The sequence below is a fragment of the Ursus arctos genome, unplaced genomic scaffold, assembly GCF_023065955.2.
Source record: "Ursus arctos isolate Adak ecotype North America unplaced genomic scaffold, UrsArc2.0 scaffold_4, whole genome shotgun sequence".
Lineage (NCBI taxonomy): Eukaryota > Metazoa > Chordata > Mammalia > Carnivora > Ursidae > Ursus > Ursus arctos.
The window spans coordinates 26,299,824-26,322,249 of NW_026623056.1; the positions used below are offsets into that span (position 1 = coordinate 26,299,824).

General features: G+C 39.8%; 1 protein-coding gene across 11 annotated transcripts in view; it reads left to right on the top strand.

Moving 5' to 3' along the window:
• Positions 1–10,768: 10,768 nt before the first annotated feature.
• Positions 10,769–22,426, top strand: part of DLG1 (discs large MAGUK scaffold protein 1) — a 257,844-nt gene continuing 246,186 nt past the window's right edge. For 2 of the 11 annotated variants that reach the window (XM_026496039.4, XM_026496047.4), the window contains exons 1-3: positions 12,050–12,286; positions 12,746–12,795; positions 13,458–13,589. In XM_026496039.4, coding sequence (XP_026351824.2) covers positions 12,777–12,795; positions 13,458–13,589 — 151 coding nt within the window. In that variant the 5' untranslated portion in view covers positions 12,050–12,286; positions 12,746–12,776. Of the gene's footprint in view, positions 10,882–11,309; positions 11,518–11,844; positions 12,287–12,745; positions 12,796–13,457; positions 13,590–22,426 lie in introns of those variants that run through there. The other 9 variants (XM_026496015.4, XM_057306847.1, XM_048214738.2 and 6 more) reach the window with 9 other exon arrangements.

Here is a 22,426-nt window from a genome sequence, read left to right on the forward strand (position 1 = left end):
TAATAAATCACAGTTCCCCAAAGGAATAAGCATAGTTCATTAGCAGTGCTAATGAAAATGTCATCTTCAGTAAAACTTACTAGAATATCATTCCCTGGATGTTTTCAGATGCTTTGTTTGCCGACTTTATTAATGGAAAACTTTGCGGTCTGCATTAGTAAACTGAACATAATTCTTTCGTGGATGGGGGGGCAATCATCTTAAACAAGTAATTATTTATATAATTCTAAAAACAACTCTAACAATAGCACAATAGTGTTACCAACCTTCAGGGGTACTAAGAGATTTTTTTAAAAATAAGACTAGCATGAAACACATTATTGTTAGTAATTCTTTTCTGCCATTATGTTAATTGCTGAGGCCTTCTCTTCATTCATATTTAATGAAGGTACTTTGGGAAGTTTGAAGTAAATAGTTTACCTGCTTCAGACCATAAACAATGACTGAAGATTTGAATTTGCGACTCCCAAGGCTTCAGCTCTGTAGTGTCCGTCTTAGACAAGTTTGTCCTAGTGAAATACAATTTACTTTAGCGCCTGATTCATACGCACATGGTACATATTAGTTGAACCCAATGACTGAAGGTGCTATTGAAGTAGCAGACTAAACAGTTATTCTGATATCATTTTTGTTCTTTTTGGGAACTTCTTGTCATTGCTGAAATAACAGATGACCACCTAAATGAGAACAGTGGCTAGGTATCAGAGCTCGCTATAACTCGAGAGTCAGCTACTATCTCCTGTGTTTGGCACGGACTCAAAGGTAGCAGAAGAGTGGAAAAACATTACAGCAAAAAAAGGGAAAGCTTCAGCTATGCTTTAATCGGAGGTTATGGACATGGGAAAGCCGAAAGCAGGATACCTAGAAGTAGGACATTTTATACTGATCTGGGGAGCATATTTGGCTGTCCCTGGTTAGTCCTGAGTTAAAAGCAAGGGCAGAAAATAGGGAAGAGGGCAGCCATTGAGCAAGTCCTGATCATTCTAGACCAATTGCTACAGAGACTGTCACTAGACTCTCTGGACTGGTTGCTGCAGAGGTTGTGGGTCAGAGATCTATTGTCATATACAGTCTAGCCAGTACCTGTGGATATATTCACTCTCATCACATATAGCGCTCAATTTCTTGGATTGCTTTCTCATCTCCATCCTTCTTGAAATCTCAAAATGTAGTGACATGCAAAGCGATTTACCAAGCTATTGAAATCCACTCCTAAAGGGCAGAAGTCAGAGAAGAGGGACAAAAATAGGAATGAAGGACAAATTTTACATTAAGTATACATGCTTCTCAATTGTTTGAAGTTTTATTTTTTAAGCATAAACAGATATCAGTTACATAATTTAAAAATTGTATACTTATTTAAAATATGTACCTGTAAAGAAAGCATTAGAATATGAACTAAGGCATACTAATATTTTATTTTATTTTATTTTATTTTTTCATTTGTTTTGGCGGGGTGGAGGGGAAGGATAGAAGGAGAGGGAGAGAGAGAATCTCACGTAGGCTCCACACCCAGTGCAGAGCCCAATGCAGGGCTCGATCTCATGACCCCGAGATCGTGACCTGACCTGAAATCCAGAGTCGGACACTCATGACCTGACTGAGCCACGCAGGGGCCCCAGGCATACTAATATTTTAATACATGCTAATAAGGCCTGATTTTACTTGGAGTTTTTTGTTTTTGTTTTTTGTTTTTTTGTTTTTTTTTTTTAAAGATTTTATTTATTTATTTGACAGAGACAGCCAGCGAGAGAGGGAACACAAGCAGGGGGAATGGGAGAGGAAGAAGCAGGCTCCTAGTAGAGGAGCCTGATGTGGGGCTCGATCCCAGAACGCTAGGATCACGCCCTGAGCCGAAGGCAGACGCTTAACAGACTGCGCCACCCAGGCGCCCCTTTACTTGGAGTTTTTATGATTTAGCAGGGAAGACATGACATCTTCACTCTCCAAGGATCTTCTTTTGTTTCTGGGAATTTTAGAGATTTATGCACATATGATGTTGGAAAGGTTCTAAGAAGTGATTTTACAACTGTTGACAAGCAGAACCACATCTAAACCTTCCTAGAGGGAACACCAGAGACCCCTAGAAAAGGAAGCTCTGCACTCTTGTCATTCTGGTCCTGTGATGGCCACTTCCTCCAGCGGGCTCATTCTTCAGGAGCGACGGCTGCTACAGCAGTGACAAGAGCAGACAAAAGCTGCAAGTGGAGTTTTCAGATTCTTTATATCTACATTAACAGTGGAATTCTGCTTAAGGATTCAATGTGGCACGGAAGTCAGTGTGCATCCTTTGACTTCTCTTTATATAAATTTTAAATAATCTTTGTCATGAATCCAATTACTGCATGCAAATAGTTTTTCAAATGTCAAAGAGTGCTAAAGCTTTACAGTAATAATAATAATTTAAAAAAATAACTCCTTGCCTTCTCCTCCCCTCCGCACTGCCCCCATCCCACTCTGGAGAGGAATCTTCAGTTCTTTTAGCTGTTTCTACTGGAATTTACTTCTGTATTACTAAAATCATCTAGGAGACTGAGACTTGTTCATCAGTTGAAATTATCAACTAGCTATCTCCTATCTATCTGAAAGTATCAGTTAACTGATTCTCATCCTCCTATCACAATTCTCTTTTTGTTGCTGTCGAATCAGTGTATTATTTTCATTACTAGGGCTACAAAAATATTGCACTTCTGAGCCAAACAGTGTATGGTCATTATATTTTCTTTCTTACTCAATTTATTTTCCTGGAGTGAATAGATGTTTCCGTTTGTTTAGTTTTCTTTCAACATCTCAAGTTTCCCCACACCATCCAACAGCTCTGAAAAACTCCTGATACATTTTTCCATATGACCAAAACGAGTTTACCAATTCCATGTCTATCTTGGATACATTGATCCCGAAGTCCTCCAACCTTCCAATCTGTACTGCTTCCTCTCAGAGTTCCACTGAGCAGCTATAGGCCTAAAATTGCATTAAACCAACATCCTGGTCCCATTCTATGTTGGATTCTGTTTCTTGGATCCATGTCTCCTTCTTTTTTGCTTTTTGTCCTCATTTTACTAAAGCACATTCATCTAGAAACCTCCTAAAAAAGCATGCATGATTCATGGGAGGTCAATTTTTTGAGACACCAAAAAATGTTTCTTTTTTCAAATTTTACTCAGATTGGTAATCTGGTTAGATATGTAATCCTGAGGAAAAGTAATTTTTCCTTAGAATTTTAAATGCATTGTGTTACTGTCTTCTAACTTCCAATGTTAGTGAGAATTCTGATGCCATTCTGATTTCTGATTCTTTGTTCATGGACTGTTTTTTTCCCTCTCTGGAAGCATTTAGGATGTAAATTGCATTTTGAGTGTTCCAAAACATCACAATGTGTTTTGGTGTGGGTCTCTTTACATTCATTATTGCTGATGCTCAGGAGACTTTTTTGATTTATAGACTCTTGTCTTTCAGTTCTGATAAATGTCTTGTATAATTTGCTTAACTTCCTCCCCTTTTTTTAGTCATTTCTTGTATTATTTACTTAATTTCCTCCCCTGATCTCTCTTCTGGAATACCTATCATTTGATGTCCCTTATTTACCAAACCTCTCACTTTCCTGTATTTTCTTTCTTATTCTTTCTTTCTGGAAATTTCTGTGACTTTGTTTTCCAACCTTTTATTGAATTTTATGTTTTGTTTTCAAATTGTAATTTCAAAGAATTTTCTTTTTATAGTCTTTACTTCATGAGTTTAAGATCTCTGAAGATATGAGTTATAATTTCTTGTTTTTTTCCCTCTATTCCTTGCATTGACTCTGAACTCCTATTTTCTTTGAGTATTTTTCCCCTGTTTTGTCGATTTTTTGGTCTCCATCTTTCATGATGGAGACATTCCCCAAATGTCTGGTGATCTTTGGTTGCCCTTTCTTGTAGAAAGCTGAGCTGATAGAAGGCCCCTGTTACATGAAAGGGCTTTGTTGACTGGTCAGCATTCTTGAAGGGCAATAAGGTGGTCAACATGACTTTTTAAAAAACAGCTTTACTGAAATATAATTCACATATCATACAAGTCACCCATATAAGGTATACAATTCAGTGGCTTTTCAGTATATTGACAGTTGTGCGTCCGTCACCACAGTCAATTTTAGAACATTTCCATTAACCTCAAAACAAAGCAAAAGAAAACAGTCACCCCTTAGCCTTCCGCCACCAACCCCTCCCCTCTCCTTGTCCCTTAACCCTAGGCATCCACTAATCTACTTTCTGTCTCTGTAGATTTGCCTATTCTAGACATCTCATATAAATAGAAGCATATAACTGTAGTCCTTTGTAACTGGCTTCTTTCGCTTAACATAATGTTTTCAAAGATTATTGATTTTGTAGCATATATCAATACTTCATCTTTTTTCATTGCTGAATAATAATTCATTGCATGGACATATCACATTTTATTAATCCATTCAACAGTTTGTGGACTTTTAGGTTGTTTTCACTTTTTGGCTTTTATGGATACTGCTGCTATGAACGTTTGTATATAAGTTTTGCATGGACATATGTTTTCAATTCTCAGATATATACCTAGGTGTGGAATTGTGTCATATGGTAACTATTCTAAACCATTTGAGAAACTGCCAGACTTTTCCAAAATGGCTGCACCATTTTACGTTTCCACCAGCAATGTATAAGAGTTCTGATTGCTCCACATCCTAGAGAGCACTAATAATATGTATGTCTTAACAGATATGTCTTTTTTATTATAGCTAGCCGGTGGCTGTGAAGTTGTGTCTCATTGTGGGTTTGATTTGCATTTTTCTGATGGCTCACCGTAACTTTTGTAGTGACTCTCTCAACTCTAACTCTGTATTGATCTTTTTTGCTTTGGCATTTCAGTTTTCAGCCCAGCTATGGCTCCTGGGGATGGGGTTTGTGAGGGAAATTCTCTGTGTTCAGTGTGCAGATTTTCCGTTGGTCTCCTTGTTTTGTACTGTAACCACCATCTTCCTCCATGCTGGTGTCCCCAGATCTAGAGCTTCTCATTTTCTCCAGGAAATAAAGCTCTTGTCTTTTGCAGCAAAAGGGAAAGGTGGTCGCCTGAGTGTGGGGGAACCTAGCATCTCAGTTCTCCTTATATAGCTTCTTAATCATTCTCTTGTTTTCAGATCCTGCCCCACCATTCCTAGCGGCACCTCATTATCAGTGGTATCTGGAGCCTTTATTTCTTCAACTTCTTTAGGGTTCTCTAAGATAAGTGTACCTGTTTTTTTGGGGGGGATTTAAATTTTTAATTAAGAAATATTTCAAATATTCACAAAATACAGAGGATAAGTAGAAGAGACAATGTTGCATTTATAATGAACATGCTAACATCACACACACACACGCACACACACACACATTTTTTTTCTCCCTACTTCATTGTTGTGGGTTTTTTGTATCTTGAGGGGTGGTGGTATTTACCACTTCCCCAAATCCCAACTCAGGCACTTGAATTTGACCAATTCTCCAACTACTTTCAGTCTTGGTGTGGTTACTAAACACTCTTATTTTCATTGAAGTTGGAGGAACAAGTTTCTTCTTGTTCTAATATTTTGGGAGCGATTTTCTGAAGAGGGGAAGAAGAATGGAGACATAGATTTATTCTGTTCCCTTGAATCTAAAGCTTCTCTAAATTATTATGGCAGCATTTCTTATTAAATATTTGTTCCTCTCTTATTCTTAAATTACTTTATTCATCTTCATTTGTAACAGATAATGCCTCCCCCTTTTTATTTCTGTTCTTGTAGTTATTATTTTGTTGTCTCCCACCAGTCTTGGGGTTTACTTTATTTATTCATATAGTAATTTGCAATTTGAAATGATATCCAACTGGGGGAATTTTTGCAGAATTTTTAAAAAGGATATTGGAAATTTCCTCAACTATAGCCCAATTTATTTGTAAAAGGTAGAGAATATTGTGATTGCAAATAATTAATCTCAGTTGATAAAATTATCTTTCGAAATAAATTAATCTAATTTAAAGAAAATTTAAATAGAAAGTTAGATTTAAATGATTCTTTGTCTTTACTGTTCTCGTGATCTTAAAATAAGGGAATAATAAAGAATTCAAGGTTACACAACATGAGGAACAGGAAAATTACAGCTTTCGTGAGTGTCATTTCCCAAAAATGAAAGACTGGCACAGAAAGCTTTTGGAAGACCGTGGCAGTTTTTCTGTGCTACAGGAGATTGATCACTGGACTTAATTCATGTTCAGTTATGAAGAATCTTGTGGCTTCTATTGCTATCAGAATTCTATTAGCCAAGCCACATCTCAAAAACCGAATACAAATGACTTCCTAAAATTCTAATAGTGTTTCTTCAAATTCCAATTAAGTTTCCAAATTTGTGTTCTCTGCCTATGAAAGGATAATCTGGCCAAGGGGCCCTCCCCTGAACCTTCTTTGAATAGATACTGGTAATCCTCTTGGCAGGGAGTGAGTGGGGTGAGGAGGCTGCCTCAGGTAAGGAGATTTGAGGAGTAATCCCAAGGATTTCAATAAGGGATCCCAGGGTTCTGTCAATATCCCAAGTTCTTCAAAAGCATAATGGCAAATTTGGTTAAACTTAGAAATGTATCTTCAGAAAAGATTACTAATTCCCATTCCGTCTCCCAGCCAAGAGAAAGATTGATTATTCCTGAAATGCTGGTGGCATGCTGCTATCACTAGAAAGTCCTTTGATAATTGTGTGTTGATACTGTCTAGGAGCTCTTCTGGAGCTTACTTCACATGTCTGCCAAATGAGAGGATGGCATTAGATGGTGTCTGAGGGCCCTTCCAGGTTGGATGTCCGATATGTGAAACCTCTCATTCATACTCAAGGGTACTTGTCAGGGTAAAGGAAGGAGAGCAGGAAGCTAAAGTTGTTTAAATAAAAGACTTTGCATTGAAAAAAAACCCCAGACCTCATTTAGTCATATAACTAGGGTGTGGATATTTATTTCTTTGCGGTCAGAAATAGGTAATATTCCTATTTCCATCAAAATTGTCTCAGCTGTTAAAGGTATTCAAATGTATGATAAATAGGTAAAGACTAGCCTATTACGTGTGCTTTATTTTATCAGAATATCTCTCAGTGCTTTTCTTTCTTTCTCTAATTATCTTTCTCTCTGACTTTCTGACTCTGTCTCTCATACACACACACACACCCCCACACACACACGCACACACACACACACACACACACACACACACACAGTATGTGCTTCTTTTTTTTTTCCCCCTTTTAGGAAAGGCGTCAGGTAGAGAAAAGGAAATAGTCTAATGGAAAAAACAACGAACTAATGTTCAGTCCCAGCTCCATTACCAGCTACCTGTGGTGTCCTAGACAGCCTTCTTACTTTCTTCCTCAGTGTCTTCCTCTGTAAATTGGGAGATCATAGCCAATAAATTCATCTCATAAGTTGCTGTGAGACTACGATGTGTTAAATCTGTCTTTGAACACTATATGAAGGGCTATACCAGTTTAAAAGTATAACAGTTTCATCCCATACCCACTTAGGAACCCATTATACCATAATATAGAAATTTGAGGTAGATTATCCATTAAAAAAGTATGATCAGGGGGGCGCCTGGGTGGCACAGCGGTTAAGCGTCTGCCTTCGGCTTAGGGCGTGATCCCGGCGTTCCGGGATCGAGCCCCGCATCAGGATCCTCTGCTATGAGCCTGCTTCTTCCTCTCCCATTCCCCCTGCTTGTGTTCCCTCTCTTGCTGGCTGTCTCTCTCTGTCGAATAAATAAATAAAATCTTTAAAAAAAAAAGTATGATCAGGGACTAATTGTCATGGAGATGAGCGACTGTCCACATTTTAAAGGGAATTGAATTCAACTTGTAACCTTTTATTCTGATAAGAATTATCTATAGAGAAGGAGATCAGTCTCAGTACCACTTAAAGTGGATAGAATGGATTCTTGATGTAGATAAAATGGTTCTAATACCACAACAGAGACTGAGGTCTCAAATGCTTAGAACTGTGATCTCAGAGGTCACTTAGACCAACTTTATGTCCTGGGTATGTACCTCCCTCTGACAAGGAAGCTTTGCTGGATTCTTTTGGTCTCTGCTTGATAGGTAACTCACCAGCTTGGGGCACTCTTGGCAATTTTGGACATTTCTGACAAATCATGTTAAAGACGAACTTCTGTGTCTCTGTAACTTCACTCCTACTCCTCAGATACACAGAATAAACCTCTTTGAAGATTGAAGTCAAGCTCCGCATATCCCTCTCTTTTCTCAAAGAAATGACTCTAGATTCTACAGTTGTTCCACTGGGTTAAGACTTCATATCCCTGATTGTTCTGGTTATTTTCTTCTTTCCAGATGTTAGTTTAGGTAGACTCTTCCTAAAGTTTGCTGCCAGAAAATGCCCCCTGAGCAATTTGTGGAGCTCTGACCAGCAAGGTTACTCTCACAGTCTCACCACTGTTCTTCTTTTTGCAGCCTAAGCTGGCATAAGCATTTTTGACTGCATCAAATTCTTTTCTTTCAGTGATGGCTTGGCACAAGCAGTACACTGCCACTCTGTCAGAGTGAGAAAAAATGATGCAGTAGGTGCTGGCAGGACCTGAACACCTTTACAGAGGATAGACTGGGGACCTGAACACAGAAAACAAAAAGCCAGAGATGTGAAGCTTGTGAGTGGCTTGGGTAGAAGGATAGTAGGGGAGGAAAAGTTTAAAACTGAGAGACAATATTCTTAGAGATCAACTCTCCGACAACTCAATAGAAGAATGAGAGCTTCAGGCTTCTCCCTGTGGTCCTCTGACTCCTCAGTCTTTCAAGTTATTTGAAAGAAAAGTTAACACGGTGCTGGAAAGTTTATATATTAAATTTTTTTTTTAAATGAGGACGTTGGAAAAGTAATCAGATCCTATACTGGATTCTATTCAATGGCAGCTGCTATCTGCATAAAGTAAGAAAGACTTCAAGGAAATGGAAGTTGTTTGGAGAAATCCAGATGTTATTGCTTTGTATGTTGTGATGATGTGGCAGGCAGCCCCCAGAATGCACCTAATGATTCTTAAGTCCTGGTATTCATACTCTTGAGACTGACCTAAGTAACCAATAAGATACCGTGGAAATGATGGAGTATTACTTCTGAAATTAGGTCATGAAAGACGTGGCTGCTGTCTTGCCCTGTTGGATCGTCTGCTCTGGAGGAAGTCAGCCACCACGTCATGAAGACACTCAAGCAGCCCTATAGAAAGATGTTCATGGTGAAAAAAGGAGGCCAACATCAGCATTGGCTTACTAGCCATGTGAGTGAGCCATGTTGGAAGAGCATCCCCACTAAACCTTTAGATGACTAGCTCTGGTAGACATCTTGACTGTAATCTCTTGAGACCCTAAGCCAGAACCATCTAGCTAAGGTCCTCCTGAACTCCTTATCTGCAGAAACTGTGAGATAATGTTCATTGCTGTTTAAGTTACTAAGCTACTAAGTTTTAAGCTACTAAGCTACTAAGCTTGAGGAATTTATTATGCAGTTATAGATAACTAATACAGGTGAATATAAAGGAGGAATAAGGAATAAAGACCTCTCATTCTAGGTCTGGACTTACTCTGGCCCCTAAGGATGAAAGAAGTGCTAGCTTCATTTCTGCTTTTGGACACTGCTGACAACCAACAGAGCTAGAGGATAACAAGAAGGAAGGGCTTCATGCCCACTTGTCATCCTCTTCTTCCTCTCCTTCCTCTTTGTCTTTAGTGGAAGACTAGGATGACATTGAGAACTCACACAAATTTTGCTTTTGACTTTACAGTGGCCCTTGAGAAAAGCTGCACTGGCCTTTATCCATTTGTTATAGGCTGTGGTTCCTTGAGAGCAAGGCTTGGATCTTAACTATTTCTATCCTCATTGCCTAGCAAGTGAACACATATGAATAATGAATGATATCAAGGGTGAGGGCAAAATTCCTCCTTCCTCCTGAATTCTGAAGAGATTCCATTCTTAGAGTGCTTCCTTAACTGGAACTATTCAATTCACAGTTCATCAATGAAGTCTTGATAATAATAGCATGCATGCCATCAGTCATTTTCACTATCACAAACCTCCCTAGTTCACTATTTTAAAAATCTCTTCATTTAAGCTCCTTGCTTTTAGGAGCTTCCTTTCACTTTTTCATCCCATTTCTTCAATGGAATGTTGTTTTAAATTGTTGCTCGAGCTCCCAAGATGCTTGACCTAGGAAAGCATAGACATCTGCTGCTAATATACCAACATACCACTGTCAAGTTGTCCAAAATCACAGTGGAAAGAGCCCTGTACTGGAGATAGAACTAATTCTGGGCTGCTGTCACCGATTAGCCTCTATGGCCTTGGGCAAATTGCTTCCCCTCTCTGAACCTCAGATTCTTTATCTTAAACTGAGAGATTGGGTTTAGATGGGCTCTAAAGTCATTGGGTTCTCTCAAGTTAGAATTCCAAGGTGCAATCCAAAAGTGAAACCGGGTGGTCAGCGTACCTCTGAGTAACTGTTATGGTTACAGTACAAGGTTTCCGGGACTTCCCTTTATTAGCCCAAGCATATGGCCTCGGCGAAAGGCTGTCAGGTTTACCAGGAAGAGTCTTCCGGTTTTGAAAGAAGATCTTCGTGTTTCCAGTTTTGTTACTAACTCTGAGTGACCTTGGGCAAATTCTCTCGGACCTCAGAGGAGGGAGGTCCCTGTTATCCAGACGAGGCTGGAAGACCTGAACAGTGACGTGGAGAGCTTTTCGCAATTTCTCCTTCTACAACCTGGGTGGCTCAGACCCAAAACCGGGTTCTGGCCGACCCGAAGTCTCTCTCTGACGTGCAGTCTGCACTTAAACCAGCCGCGCCTGCTAAAGGCGGCTCGGTTTCCGAGGAGGTAGCTACAGGTGAGTTCTTAAAGGGGCCCGCAGAGCTTGGGTAATACCTAAGACCGATGACTGGGCGGGGGGCACAGGCAAGGGGGTGTGAATGAACGAGCGAGTGAAAGAAGAAACGAAAGTTGTCTTTCCATCCTTAAATACATTCACACTTAGAATTAATCACTTAGACTTAAAAACTCTCTAGTAAACCCCTCAAACTCTTAATCTATCTCCCTATTTTACGTGCCTTTCTTTATTCGACCTCCTCTCCCAAAAGACATTTTACTGAAAGGCAAATAATTAAAAAAAAAAAAATCAGTACAAAGTGGAAGACAGTGTAGCGATTGCATCCCCCCAACCCCCGCCCAAACTCCTCCCCCTTCCCCCCTTCCCCCCTTCCCGGCCCCGCCCGCTCCCGCCCCTAATGTGGGTGGTACAGTCTTCTCCTTTCCAAGACCGCTTTTCCCGGTTGGGGATCCACCCCCGGGGGCGCCAGGCACTCTCTCCTGCCTAGGAGTTGAAAACAGCACGTGTTTAGTGAGGTTAAAGGGTGTCTCGGAATGTGTGTCTTGGATCTGGTGTAGGTGAAGTCACGTCTCTCTTCAGACACCCGGACCTTTTCGGGCCTGGCGCGTTACTCGCTCTGAACCGCGGGACACACCGGTGGGCTAGGGCGCGGTAAAGGCGGGCTCTTCAGGGCCACCACGGACCACCTGTAGAGTCTGTGTGTCAACTCCTTTGTCTTCAGAGCCACTTCGGTGGCCGCCCCTTTAAGAGAGGAGGTTCACTTGGGATGTTCCCCAGGTCCCCTTTCCCGTTCCCCAGCCCCCTCCCGGCCCTCCTCCCCCTTCCAACCCAAAGGTAGCAGCGCGGAGAGCCCGGGGCTCGGCGCCAGCCGCCTCCTCACTTCCCATTGGCTGAGAGCGCCGGGAAAGCGGTCACGTGGGGGCGCGGCAGTCCAGCTCCGGGGCCGCCATCTTGGCGGAAAGTTTGGGGGGAGAGCGGTTGGGGGCGCGGAAGGAGGCGAGGTTCCGGGGGTGGGGCGGCTAGGAGGGGAGAGGGCGAGCGGGCTAGTGGGCCGCGGCAAGTGAGGCGGCCGCGGCGGAGGAGGAGGAGGAGGAGGAAGGGGCGGCGGGGGTGCGGCCGCCAAGGGGAGCTCCTCCCCCGTTCCCTCACCCCCTTCAGTTCAGCTCCTCGAGCCCCGGGCGGGGCGGGGGGACGTGGAGCGGGGCAGGGCGGGGGAGCCGCCCCGACTCGGCCCGGAGCGCACCCCAGCTCCGAGCGCACGCCGCTTGCAGGAACTTTGTGGTGGCGCCGCAGGTGTGGGGGCCCGCGGAGGTGTGCATGTGGGGCGTGAGGGCGTCGCGGAGAGCGGACGCAGCCCTGTCCGACCCCCGCTGGAGTAGCCCGGAGGAAGCGAGCTAGGAGAAAGGCAAGCGAGAGGAGGGGGCCCGAGTGGGGTGGGGTGATTAGCCCAGCTGGTCCTGTCTTTAGCGCTGTACCGTCGCTGCTGGCTTAGGGGCAAGGGTCGGAGCGCCTTTGCACCCCCCCCCCAGTAGCAGGTGGTAATATACATACTTATGCCAGGGGAGGGGTGGCCCCACGTCTAGGCATTTAGTACCCTTTGGAGAGGGAGCAGCTTTCGAGGAGAATTTGGAAGCAGGCTTCTGTCTGCTCTTAATGTGTAGGGATACCCACCCTTAGGTAAAAGCTTTCTAGGTTGACTGACACTGCTGGGTTTTGAGGCTCTTTCTTTCACTTGGGAAAACTTCGCCAGGTGGTGGCCTTTTCAAATAGGGCTGGGAGTTTTTCCATTTGAGATTCAGGGGGAAATGCTAGTTTGACCACCATTCTGTTCTTTGCTTTAGTTGTTTCTTTTCTGTTTTTAAAGGTGTGTGCCCTCTTGCTGATACTGGAGAAAAATGCCAGTCCGGAAGCAAGGTGAGAATTTATTTCATAACTCCCCTGTGTGTGTCTGTGTCTGTTTTGTGATTGCTGTGTTTTAAAAATGTTTGACTCTGATGAGACAGCATAGTTTTAGCCTTATTACTTAGGGAATCTAAGCCTCATATCCTTCAGAAGAGGGAAACATCTAAATGTTTTTCAAACTTTGTTTTTTGACGTCTCTCTAGTGACTCGAGAGGCAGTTAATTTGCACTCCTTTGAAATGATTTTTTAAAAAAACTCTGGTGTTTTAATATTTTACTTTGTCATTCTTATTAAACACTCTTTTGTGAGCATTTGTGGGATCCTGGCTAAGAGGTAGTATTTTGAAACATTTAAGATTTGGATTATAATGACAAATTGTAGATAATCTGCTTTTGCATATCAGATCAGTTGAAGCTATGTTAACTAATATCTTGATCAAACAGTCTTTTATTGTGGTAGACTACTAGTACACATTTATTACCAACTGCTTATCTTCCTCCTTTTTCTGTGACATATTTTTGAAAAATTTTTGATTATTCTAGGGAATACATATGTTTGTGAACATAGTAGCATTGATTGACATAGAGGATTTGGGGAAGTGTTTAGATTTCTTGCAGAATTACTTGCTGCATAAATAATGTGTAATTTTAATCAGACTCTTCTTTTCTTTTCAGACACCCAGAGAGCTTTACACCTTTTGGAAGAATATCGTTCAAAACTAAGCCAAACTGAAGACAGACAGCTCAGAAGTTCCATAGAACGGGTTATTAACATATTTCAGAGCAACCTCTTTCAGGCTTTAATAGGTGGGAATTAAAACTTTATTCGTGACCATTATGTGTTAGCTAGGTTAATGCTCCTCTGAATTCATTTATTTTAAACTTAGCAGAGTGATGTGCTTGGTTCTCTCTGAGGCATTCAGTAACTTGAACATCTAGTGACTTGTATGTTTGATAGGCCAATATCCTTTCCAAAAATATCTAATAACCAAAAACACTTTCAGTATGATTATTTCAGTGGTCTTTGGTGACAGTATTTTATATCCTCAGCATTAACTATTAAAAGATGGAGAAGTTGCAGAAATGTTTCAGGATCCAAAAAATAAAGACTGAATAACTGACTTTTAGCTTATTTCTGTATTTGACTTCTTTTTCTCTGGAGTCCCTGAAAATGAAGAGTTCTGTTATGTTTAAAGACATATATTCCCTTAATATAGACTTCTGTTTAAACTTGGCATTCATGGAGTCAGAATTTTAGACCTGGAAAATTATCTCAGAGATGATTTTGTCATTTTGTCTAATATTATTTTGTAGCCAAGAAAATTGAAACAGTATTATTCATTACTAACTTAAATTTAAGGTGGTGCATTGTTTTAAAGTAGAACCGGGCAAATAGTCAAGAGTCCTAAATTCTGTTCCTTACACTGCCATTAATTGAATGGTGATATATGTCATTTAACCTGTTCTAAATCACTATATTTGCTGTAGAATATGAATGCAATAGAACAATGGTTTTTAGCCCTTCCTCCACCCTGATTGTAAAGTAGCTAGATTCTTTTTTAAAACAAAATCTTATATTTTGTACACAATTCTCGATTTATGAAACAAGATGATTTGTCTATTTGTCTCTGTCCTCTCCTGTAGGTACCTAGAAAAGTGTGTGGACCACTGAACTTGTCCCTTCCAATTCTAAGAATGAATTTTTTGTAATTAATCATTGACTATATAAATACGACATGTACTTCATTGCATTACATTTGTTTCCTTAGTAACTTCTAAGTCGATATGACTTAATATCTATTTATTAATAGAGTAACTTTTGATGTGTTTGTGGACTACCATCAAGTTAGTGTACTCTGTCAAAAAAGTTAATGCTAAATTGATACTCTCTACTAAATTTGTTTTAAAATTAAAGATGTTAAGGAAGACCACTCAGTACATCTGAATAATTTTTAAATCTAATATTATTGTAGACTTTAAAAAACCTATGCAAGAATAGAGAGAACAATATGATTGACAGCTATATATAATTAACAATATAATTAACTGTAACCCATCTAAAAAAATTATGAACATTCTGTCTTTTTTGCTTAAACTGATGGACTTTACATTTGAATTTCTAAGCTCTGATGTTTAAGCTACAAATGGATGATCAAATTGGATTCCTCTGAAAAAACAGCTAAAAAGGAAGGGAAACATTTTTAGTTATTTGGTTTTCTAAATCAATATTAAACCTAGGAATGTTTTATTTAGTAGAGTCACTGTTCAGAGAAAAAACAGTATGACTTGTAGGTCTTTGTTTACCTATAGACGTAGGTAGTCCTTCTCTGTTTGAAGTCTGCGACTTAAGAAAATTAAATGGTCCGTAAACAGAATCTACACTTCTTAAAATCTTTGGATTGGAGGTAGATTTAGAGGGTATGTTTGGAGGTATTGTTAAAATATATTCCGCCTTGCCTGTTTTGAATGTTACCTGTTCTTATACATAATTGAATTCTAAGAGAATTAGTCTTTTAATAAGTTTGTATTTGTCGATCTTCTTAGTCCTATATAATTTCATTGGTTGTGAATTTACCTTGATATTTAGATTTACATATATTTTAATGTTTTATAGGATGTGATATCAAATTCTGGTGAAAGAAAAGTAATAGATTTTAGGAATTTTGAAACGGGTAAATTTAGTAGAGATTTTTTTTGTGTTTCCAACTGTAATTGAATTAACTGCTAAATTAATAAATGCATTCTTTTGTATTTACTGAAATTGGGTTAATTTATTAACCTTTGTTACTTTTGTCAGTTTGTGAAAATTTTTAGGTCACTAAGATTTTCTTTTTGCTTTGCACCTGTACCATTGTTCTTTAAACAGCATATTAGTGTACTTTAAACCTGTACATTGCCCTCAGCTAAACTAGAGTCTACTGTGTTCATAGTATGTGCTGAAAAATCCTGGATTAACTGTTTTTTCCTTTAGTAGGTGGCATTCTGTTTTCTGAGCTGGTACCTGTGGACCATTGGATTTAAGAGACATGGGTCTTGACCACCTGAGTTGTTTGAAAGTCATTTGGTGCTTAGGTTTTTGACTGCCTGAGTTTGGAAATCATTTCCTTAGTCTGTAGTGCATTGTGTAGTTACTTCTTTGGATTTGCTGTCTGCATAGTTATTTATTGATTCTTTGAGCTGGTAGTTTATATTGACTGTTTTCATGCATTTAAAAGAAGTTCGTGTGGGTCTCTAGGATTTTGGTGTTACAGAAATGTTGATTTATTTTCTTCTTCCCTCTGTAGTTGAAATATGTTAGTTAGATTAGGTTTCTTTCTTTTTTTTTTTTTTTAAAGATTTTATTTATTTATTTGACAAAGAGAGAGACAGCCAGCAAGAGAGGGAACACAAGCAGGGGGAGTGGGAGAGGAAGAAGCAGGCCTCCCACTGAGCAGGGAGCCCAATGCGGGGCTCCATCTCAGGACCCTGGGATCACACCCTGAGCCAAAGGCAGATACTTAACGACTGAGCCACCCAGGCGCCCTTAGATTAGGTTTCTGGAACCTGGGGTTTATTCAGAGGAACAAGCATGTACATATTGCGTTACATCTGTTCTGAGATAACAATTTTTGAATATTTTAATATCTTTGAATTTGGGATACATTTTATGACTGATGTATGTCAGAAGTGATTTTACATTCTTAGTGGCACATGAAATAATGGTGCATCTTAGAATTGATACCATCAATTCGATGAAACATGGGAATTATTGTCCTACCTCTGATGGTTGCTAGTAACATTGAAGGATGGTTTGAAGATTTAAAAATTGTTGAAAGCAGAACAGCTTTTATTAATTTTGAGTTTCAGCTGATAAGTTGTTTCTTTAGAGCCGCATGTTTAAAGTTACATCTAGGGGCGCCCGGGTGGCTCAGTCGTTGGGCCTCTGCCTTCGGCTCAGGGCGTGATCCCAGTGTCCTGGTATCGAGCCCCACATCGGGCTCCTCCGCTGGGAGCCTGCTTCTTCCTCTCCCACTCCCCCTGCTTGTGTTCCCTCTCTCGCTGGCTGTCTCTCTTTCTGTCAAATAAATAAATAAAATCTTTAAAAAAAAAAAATAAAGTTACGTCTAAAAAAAAAAAATCCATTAGCTATATACACTTCTTTTAAATTTATTCCCCAGGTATCTGGTGATCATTTTTATATAAATGGAAGAGAAAGTCTGCCTAATTTTATTTTATTTACTTATTTTTTTATAATAATTTTTTATTATGTTAGTCATCATACAGTACATCCTTAGTTTTTGATGTAGTGTTCCATGATTCATTGTTTGCGTATAACACCCCGTGCTCCATGCAATATGTGCCCTCCTTAATACCCATCACTGGCCTATCCCAATCCCCCATCCCCCTCCCCTCTGAAGCCCTCAGTTTGTTTCTCAGAGTCCATAGTCTCTCATGGTTCATTCCCCCTTCTGTTTACCCCCCCCTTCATTCTTCCCTTCCTTCTCCTACCGATCTTCCTGCTATTTCTTATGTTCCATAAATGAGTGAAACCATATGATAATTGTCTTTCTCTGCTTGACTTATCTCACTTAGCATAATCTCCTCCAGTCCAGTCCATGATGCTGCAAATGTTGGGTAATCATTCTTTCTGATGGCCGAGTAATATTCCATTGTATATATGGACCACATCTTCTCAATCCAGCCATCTTTTGAGGGGCATCTCGGCTCCTTCCACAATTTAGCTATTGTGGACAATGCTGCTATGAACATTGGGGTGCATATGGCCCTTCTCGTCACTACGTCTGTATCTTTGGTGTAAATACCCAGTAGTGCAATTGCTGGATCATAGGGTAGCTCAATTTTTAACTTTTTAAGGGACCTCCACACTGTTTTCCAAAGTGGCTGTACCAACTTGCATTCCCACCAACAGTGTAAGAGGGATCTCCTTTCTCCACATCCTCTCCAACATTTGTTGTTTCTTGTCTTGTCGATTTTTGCCATTCTGACTGGCATAAGGTGGTATCTCAATGTGGTTTTGATTTGAATTTCCCTGATGGCTAATGATGTTGAACATTTTTTCATGTGTCTGTTAGCCATTTGTATGTCTTCATTGGAAAAGTGTCTGTTCATACCTTCTGCCCATTTTTTGATTTGATTATTTGTTTCTCGGGTATCGAGTTTGAGAAGTTCTTTGTAAATCTTGGATACCAGTCTTTTATCTGTAGTGTCATTTGCAAATATCTTCTCCCATTCCGTGGGCTGCCTCTTAGTTTTTTTGACTGTTTTCTTGGCTGTGCAGAAGCTTTTTATCTTGATGAAGTCCCATAAATTCATTTTTTCTTTTGTTTCTCTTGCCTTTGGAGATGTGTCATGAAAAAGTTGCTGTGGCCGATGTCAAAGAGGTTGCAGCCTATGTTCTCCTCTATGATTTTGATGGATTCCTGTCTCACATCGAGGTCTTTCATCCATTTGGAGTTTATCTTTGTGTATGGTGTGAGAGAGTGGGGGTCAAGTTTCATTCTTTTGCATATAGCTGTCCAATTTTCCCAGCACCATTTATTGAAGAGACTGTCTTTTTTCCATTGGATGTTTTTTCCTGCTTTGTCAAAGATTAGTTGCCCACGAAGTCGAGGGTCCATTTCTGGAGTCTCTATTCCGTTCTATTGGTCTGTGTGTCTGTTTTTGTGCCAGTACCATGCTGTCTTTGTGATCACAGCTTTGTAGTACAGCTCGAAATCCGGCATTGTGATGCCCCCAGCTTTGTTTTTCCTTTTCAACAGTTCCTTGGCGATTCAGGGCCTTTTCTGGTTCCACACAAATTTAAGGGCTGTTCGTTCCAGTTCTTTGAAAAATGTCATTGGTATTTTGATCGGGATGGCACTGAAAGTGTAGATTGCTCTGGGTAGCAGAGACATTTTAACTATGTTTATTCTTCTGATCCATGAGCATGCAATATTTTTCCATCTTTTTTTTGTATCTTCTTCGATGTCTTTCAAGAGTGATTTGTAGTTTCTAGAATATAGATCCTTTACCTCTCTGGTTAAGTTAATTCTGAGATAACGTATGATTTTTGGTGCTATTGTAAATGGAATCGATTCCCTAATTTCTCTTTCTTCAGTTTCATTGTTTGTGTATAGAAACGCAACTGATTTCTGAGCATTGATTTTGTATCCCGCCACATTACTGAATTGCTCTGTAAGTTCTAGTAATTTGGGGGTGGAGTGTTTTGGGTTTTCCATATAGAGTATCATGTCATCTGCAAAGAGAGACAGTTTGGCTACTTCTCTGCTGATTTGAATACCTTTTATCCCTTTTTGTTGTCTGATTGCTGTTGCAAGGACTTCTAGTACTATGTTGAATAATAATGGTGAGAGTGGACATCCTTGTCGTGTTCCTGATCTTAAGGGAAAGGCTTTCAGCTTTTCCCCATTGAGAATGATATTTGCTGTAGGCTTTTCATAGATGGTTTTTATGAAATTGAGGAATGTACCCTCTTTCCCTGCACTCTGAAGGGTTTTAATCAGGAAAGGATGCTGTATTTTGTCAAATGCTTTTTCTGCATCAGTTGAGAGGATCATATGGTTCTTGACTCTTTTCTTGTTGGTATGATCTACCACACTGATCGATTTGCGAATGTTGAACCACCCTCGCATCCCAGCGATGAATCCCGCTTGGTTTTGATGGATAATCCTTTTAATGTACTGTTGGATCCTATTAGCTAGGATCTTGTTGAGAATTTTGGCGTCCATATTCATCAGGGATATCGGTCTGTAATTCTCCTTTTTGATGGGGTCTTTACCTGGTTTGGGGATCAAGGTAATACTGGCCTCATAGAATGAGTTTGGTAGTTTTCCTTCTGTTTCTATTTTTTGAAACAGCTTCAGGGGAATAGGTATTATTTCTTCTTTGAATGTTTGATAGAATTCCCCGGGGAATCAGTCAGGTCCTGGACTCTTGTTTTGGGGGAGGTTTCTGATCACTGCTTCAATCTCTTCATAAATTAATTGGTCTGTTTAAATAATCAGTTTCTTCCTGTTTCAGTCTTGGTAGTTTATAGGTTTCCAGGAAGGCATCCTTTTCTTCCAGGTTGTTTAATTTATTGGCATAAAGTTGTTGATAAAAGTTTCCAATGATCCTTCCTATTTCATTGGTGTTGGTCGTGATCTCTCCCCTTTCATTCATAATTTTATTAATTTGGTCCTTTCTCTGTTCTTTTGAATAAGTTTGGCCAGTGGCTTATCGATCTTATTTATTCTTTCAGAGAATCAGCTTATAGTTTTGTTGATCTGCTCTACTGTGCTCCTGGTTTCTAATTCATTGATCTCTGCTCTAATCTTGATTAACTGCCTTCTCGTGTGTGGGAAAGTCTGCTTAATTTTAATCCATGATTTAGGTGAGAACTATTTGAAAACTTAATATATTTGATTTTGTATTCTTACCTTCTGTACTTAACATTTGAAAATTTGTAAGTAAAGTAGACTGGATACAGTTTGATTATAGGTCAGAGACCAGGTGTTCAGGTCCATATGGATTTGAGGTCCCTTATGATTCTTGGGTTTCTCTGGAATCTGCGATGACCTTAGCAGTCTTCAAAGATTTATTACTAGTCTAGATCCCTGGAGTTATTTATGGGGTTAGAGAATTCATCTCCTTTTCTTGCACACAGGAGAAAAACCTGGGTTCAAGATCAGGCTGACTTTAGAGACTTGAGTAAGTTGAATCATGCAATTTGTATGGTTTGCAATAAATAGCAAGCTTGTCTGCAATAAATAGCAAGCTTACTTTAATGCAGTTTTTATTTTTGTCCTGAAATTTTTCAAAATGAAGATGGATTATGTAATAACACTATCCATTTCTGAGATTTTTGGCTCCATTCATTTGTTGGTACTCTATTAATTAAAATTTACTAGGCCTTGTAAACATGGGAAAGGAGATTTAAATTTGTAGATACTGGGTTTCAAACGTATGACTCCTTTTTTTTTTAATTGTGAAAAGAAAATGACATTTATTATCTTTTTTTTTTTAAAGATTTTATTTATTTATTTGACAGAGAGAGAGAGACAGCCAGCGAGAGAGGGAACACAGCATGGGGAGTGGGAGAGGAAGAAGCAGGCTCCCAGCAGAGGAGCCTGATGCGGGGCTCGATCCCAGAACACCAGGATCACGCCCTGAGCCAAAGGCAGACGCTCAACGACTGAGCCACCCAGGCGCCCCAGAAAATGACATTTATTATCTTAACCACTTTTAAATGTATAGTTTGATAGTGTTAGGTATATCCACATTGTTGCAAAAAACAGTTCAGAACTTATTCCTGTTGCAAAACCAAAACTCTACCCAGGAAACAATACTCCCCTTTTCCTTCTGCCCCCAGCACCTGGTAACCACTATACTACTTTCTGTCTCTATGATTTTGACTACTGTAAATAGCTCATATAAGGGGAATTATGCAGTACTTATCTTTTTTTTTTTTTTTTTAAAGATTTTATTTATTTATTTGACAGAGACAGAGACAGCCAGCGAGAGAGGGAACACAAGCAGGGAGAGTGGGAGAGGAAGAAGCAGGCTCATAGCAGAGGAGCCTGATGTGGGGCTCGATCCCAGAATGCTGGGATCACGCCCTGACCGAAGGCAGACGCTTAACTGCTGTGCCACCCAGGCGCCCCTTTGCAGTACTTATCTTTTTGTGACTTATTTCACTTAATGCTCTCAAAGTTCCTCCATGTTGTAGCCTGTGATATAATTTCCTTCCTGTTAAAGAGTGAATTTATTTTACTGTATGTATATACCACATTTTCTTTATCCATTCATCCATTGATGGACATTTGGGGTGTTTTCACCTTTTGGCTATTGTGAATAGTGTTGCTTTGAACATGGGTGTGCAAACATCTCTTTGAAACTCTTCTTTCAAGTTTTGGAATACCCAAAAGTGAGATTGCAGGATCATATGGTATTTATATTTTAAATTTTTTGAGGAACTGCCATACTGCCTCCCATAGCAGTTGCATCATTTTACAGTCCCACCAACAGAGTACAAGGGTCCCAGTTTCTCCATACTTTTACCAACACTTGTCATTTTCAGTTTTTTTGATAGTAGCCATCCTAATGGATGTAAGATTGTGACTTTTTCAAGTGTATTTTAAAAGTGTATTTAGGGGCGCCTGGGTGGCTCAGTCGCTAAGCGTCTGCCTTCAGCTCAGGGCGTGATCCCAGGGTCCTGGGATCGAGCACCGCATCGGGCTCCTCTGCTGGGAGCCTGCTTCTTCCTCTCCCACCACCCCTGCTGTGTTCCCTCTCTCATTGGCTGTCTCTCTGACAAATAAATAAATAAATAATCTTAAAAAAAAAAGTATTTAAAAAGCACTTTTTGTGTGTGATACAAGTGTCTCATTTAGTCATCTATAATCACCTCTGAGGTGATTATACCATTTAAAGATTAGGAAACTGAGGCACTAAGAGATTACATATCTTGTTCAACGACCCTTGGATACTAAATTGTGGAGCCTGAAATTGAACTCAGCTAATCTGAATCCAGAGCTTCTCCTCATGTTCAGTTATTAGGATGTTTTTTGTCATAAAGTTGAATATTTTAATGTGGTAAAGAACACTAACAACAACTGCGTTTAACATAGATGTTGATCTGTAGGGTCAGTGGTATTTTTTTGAAG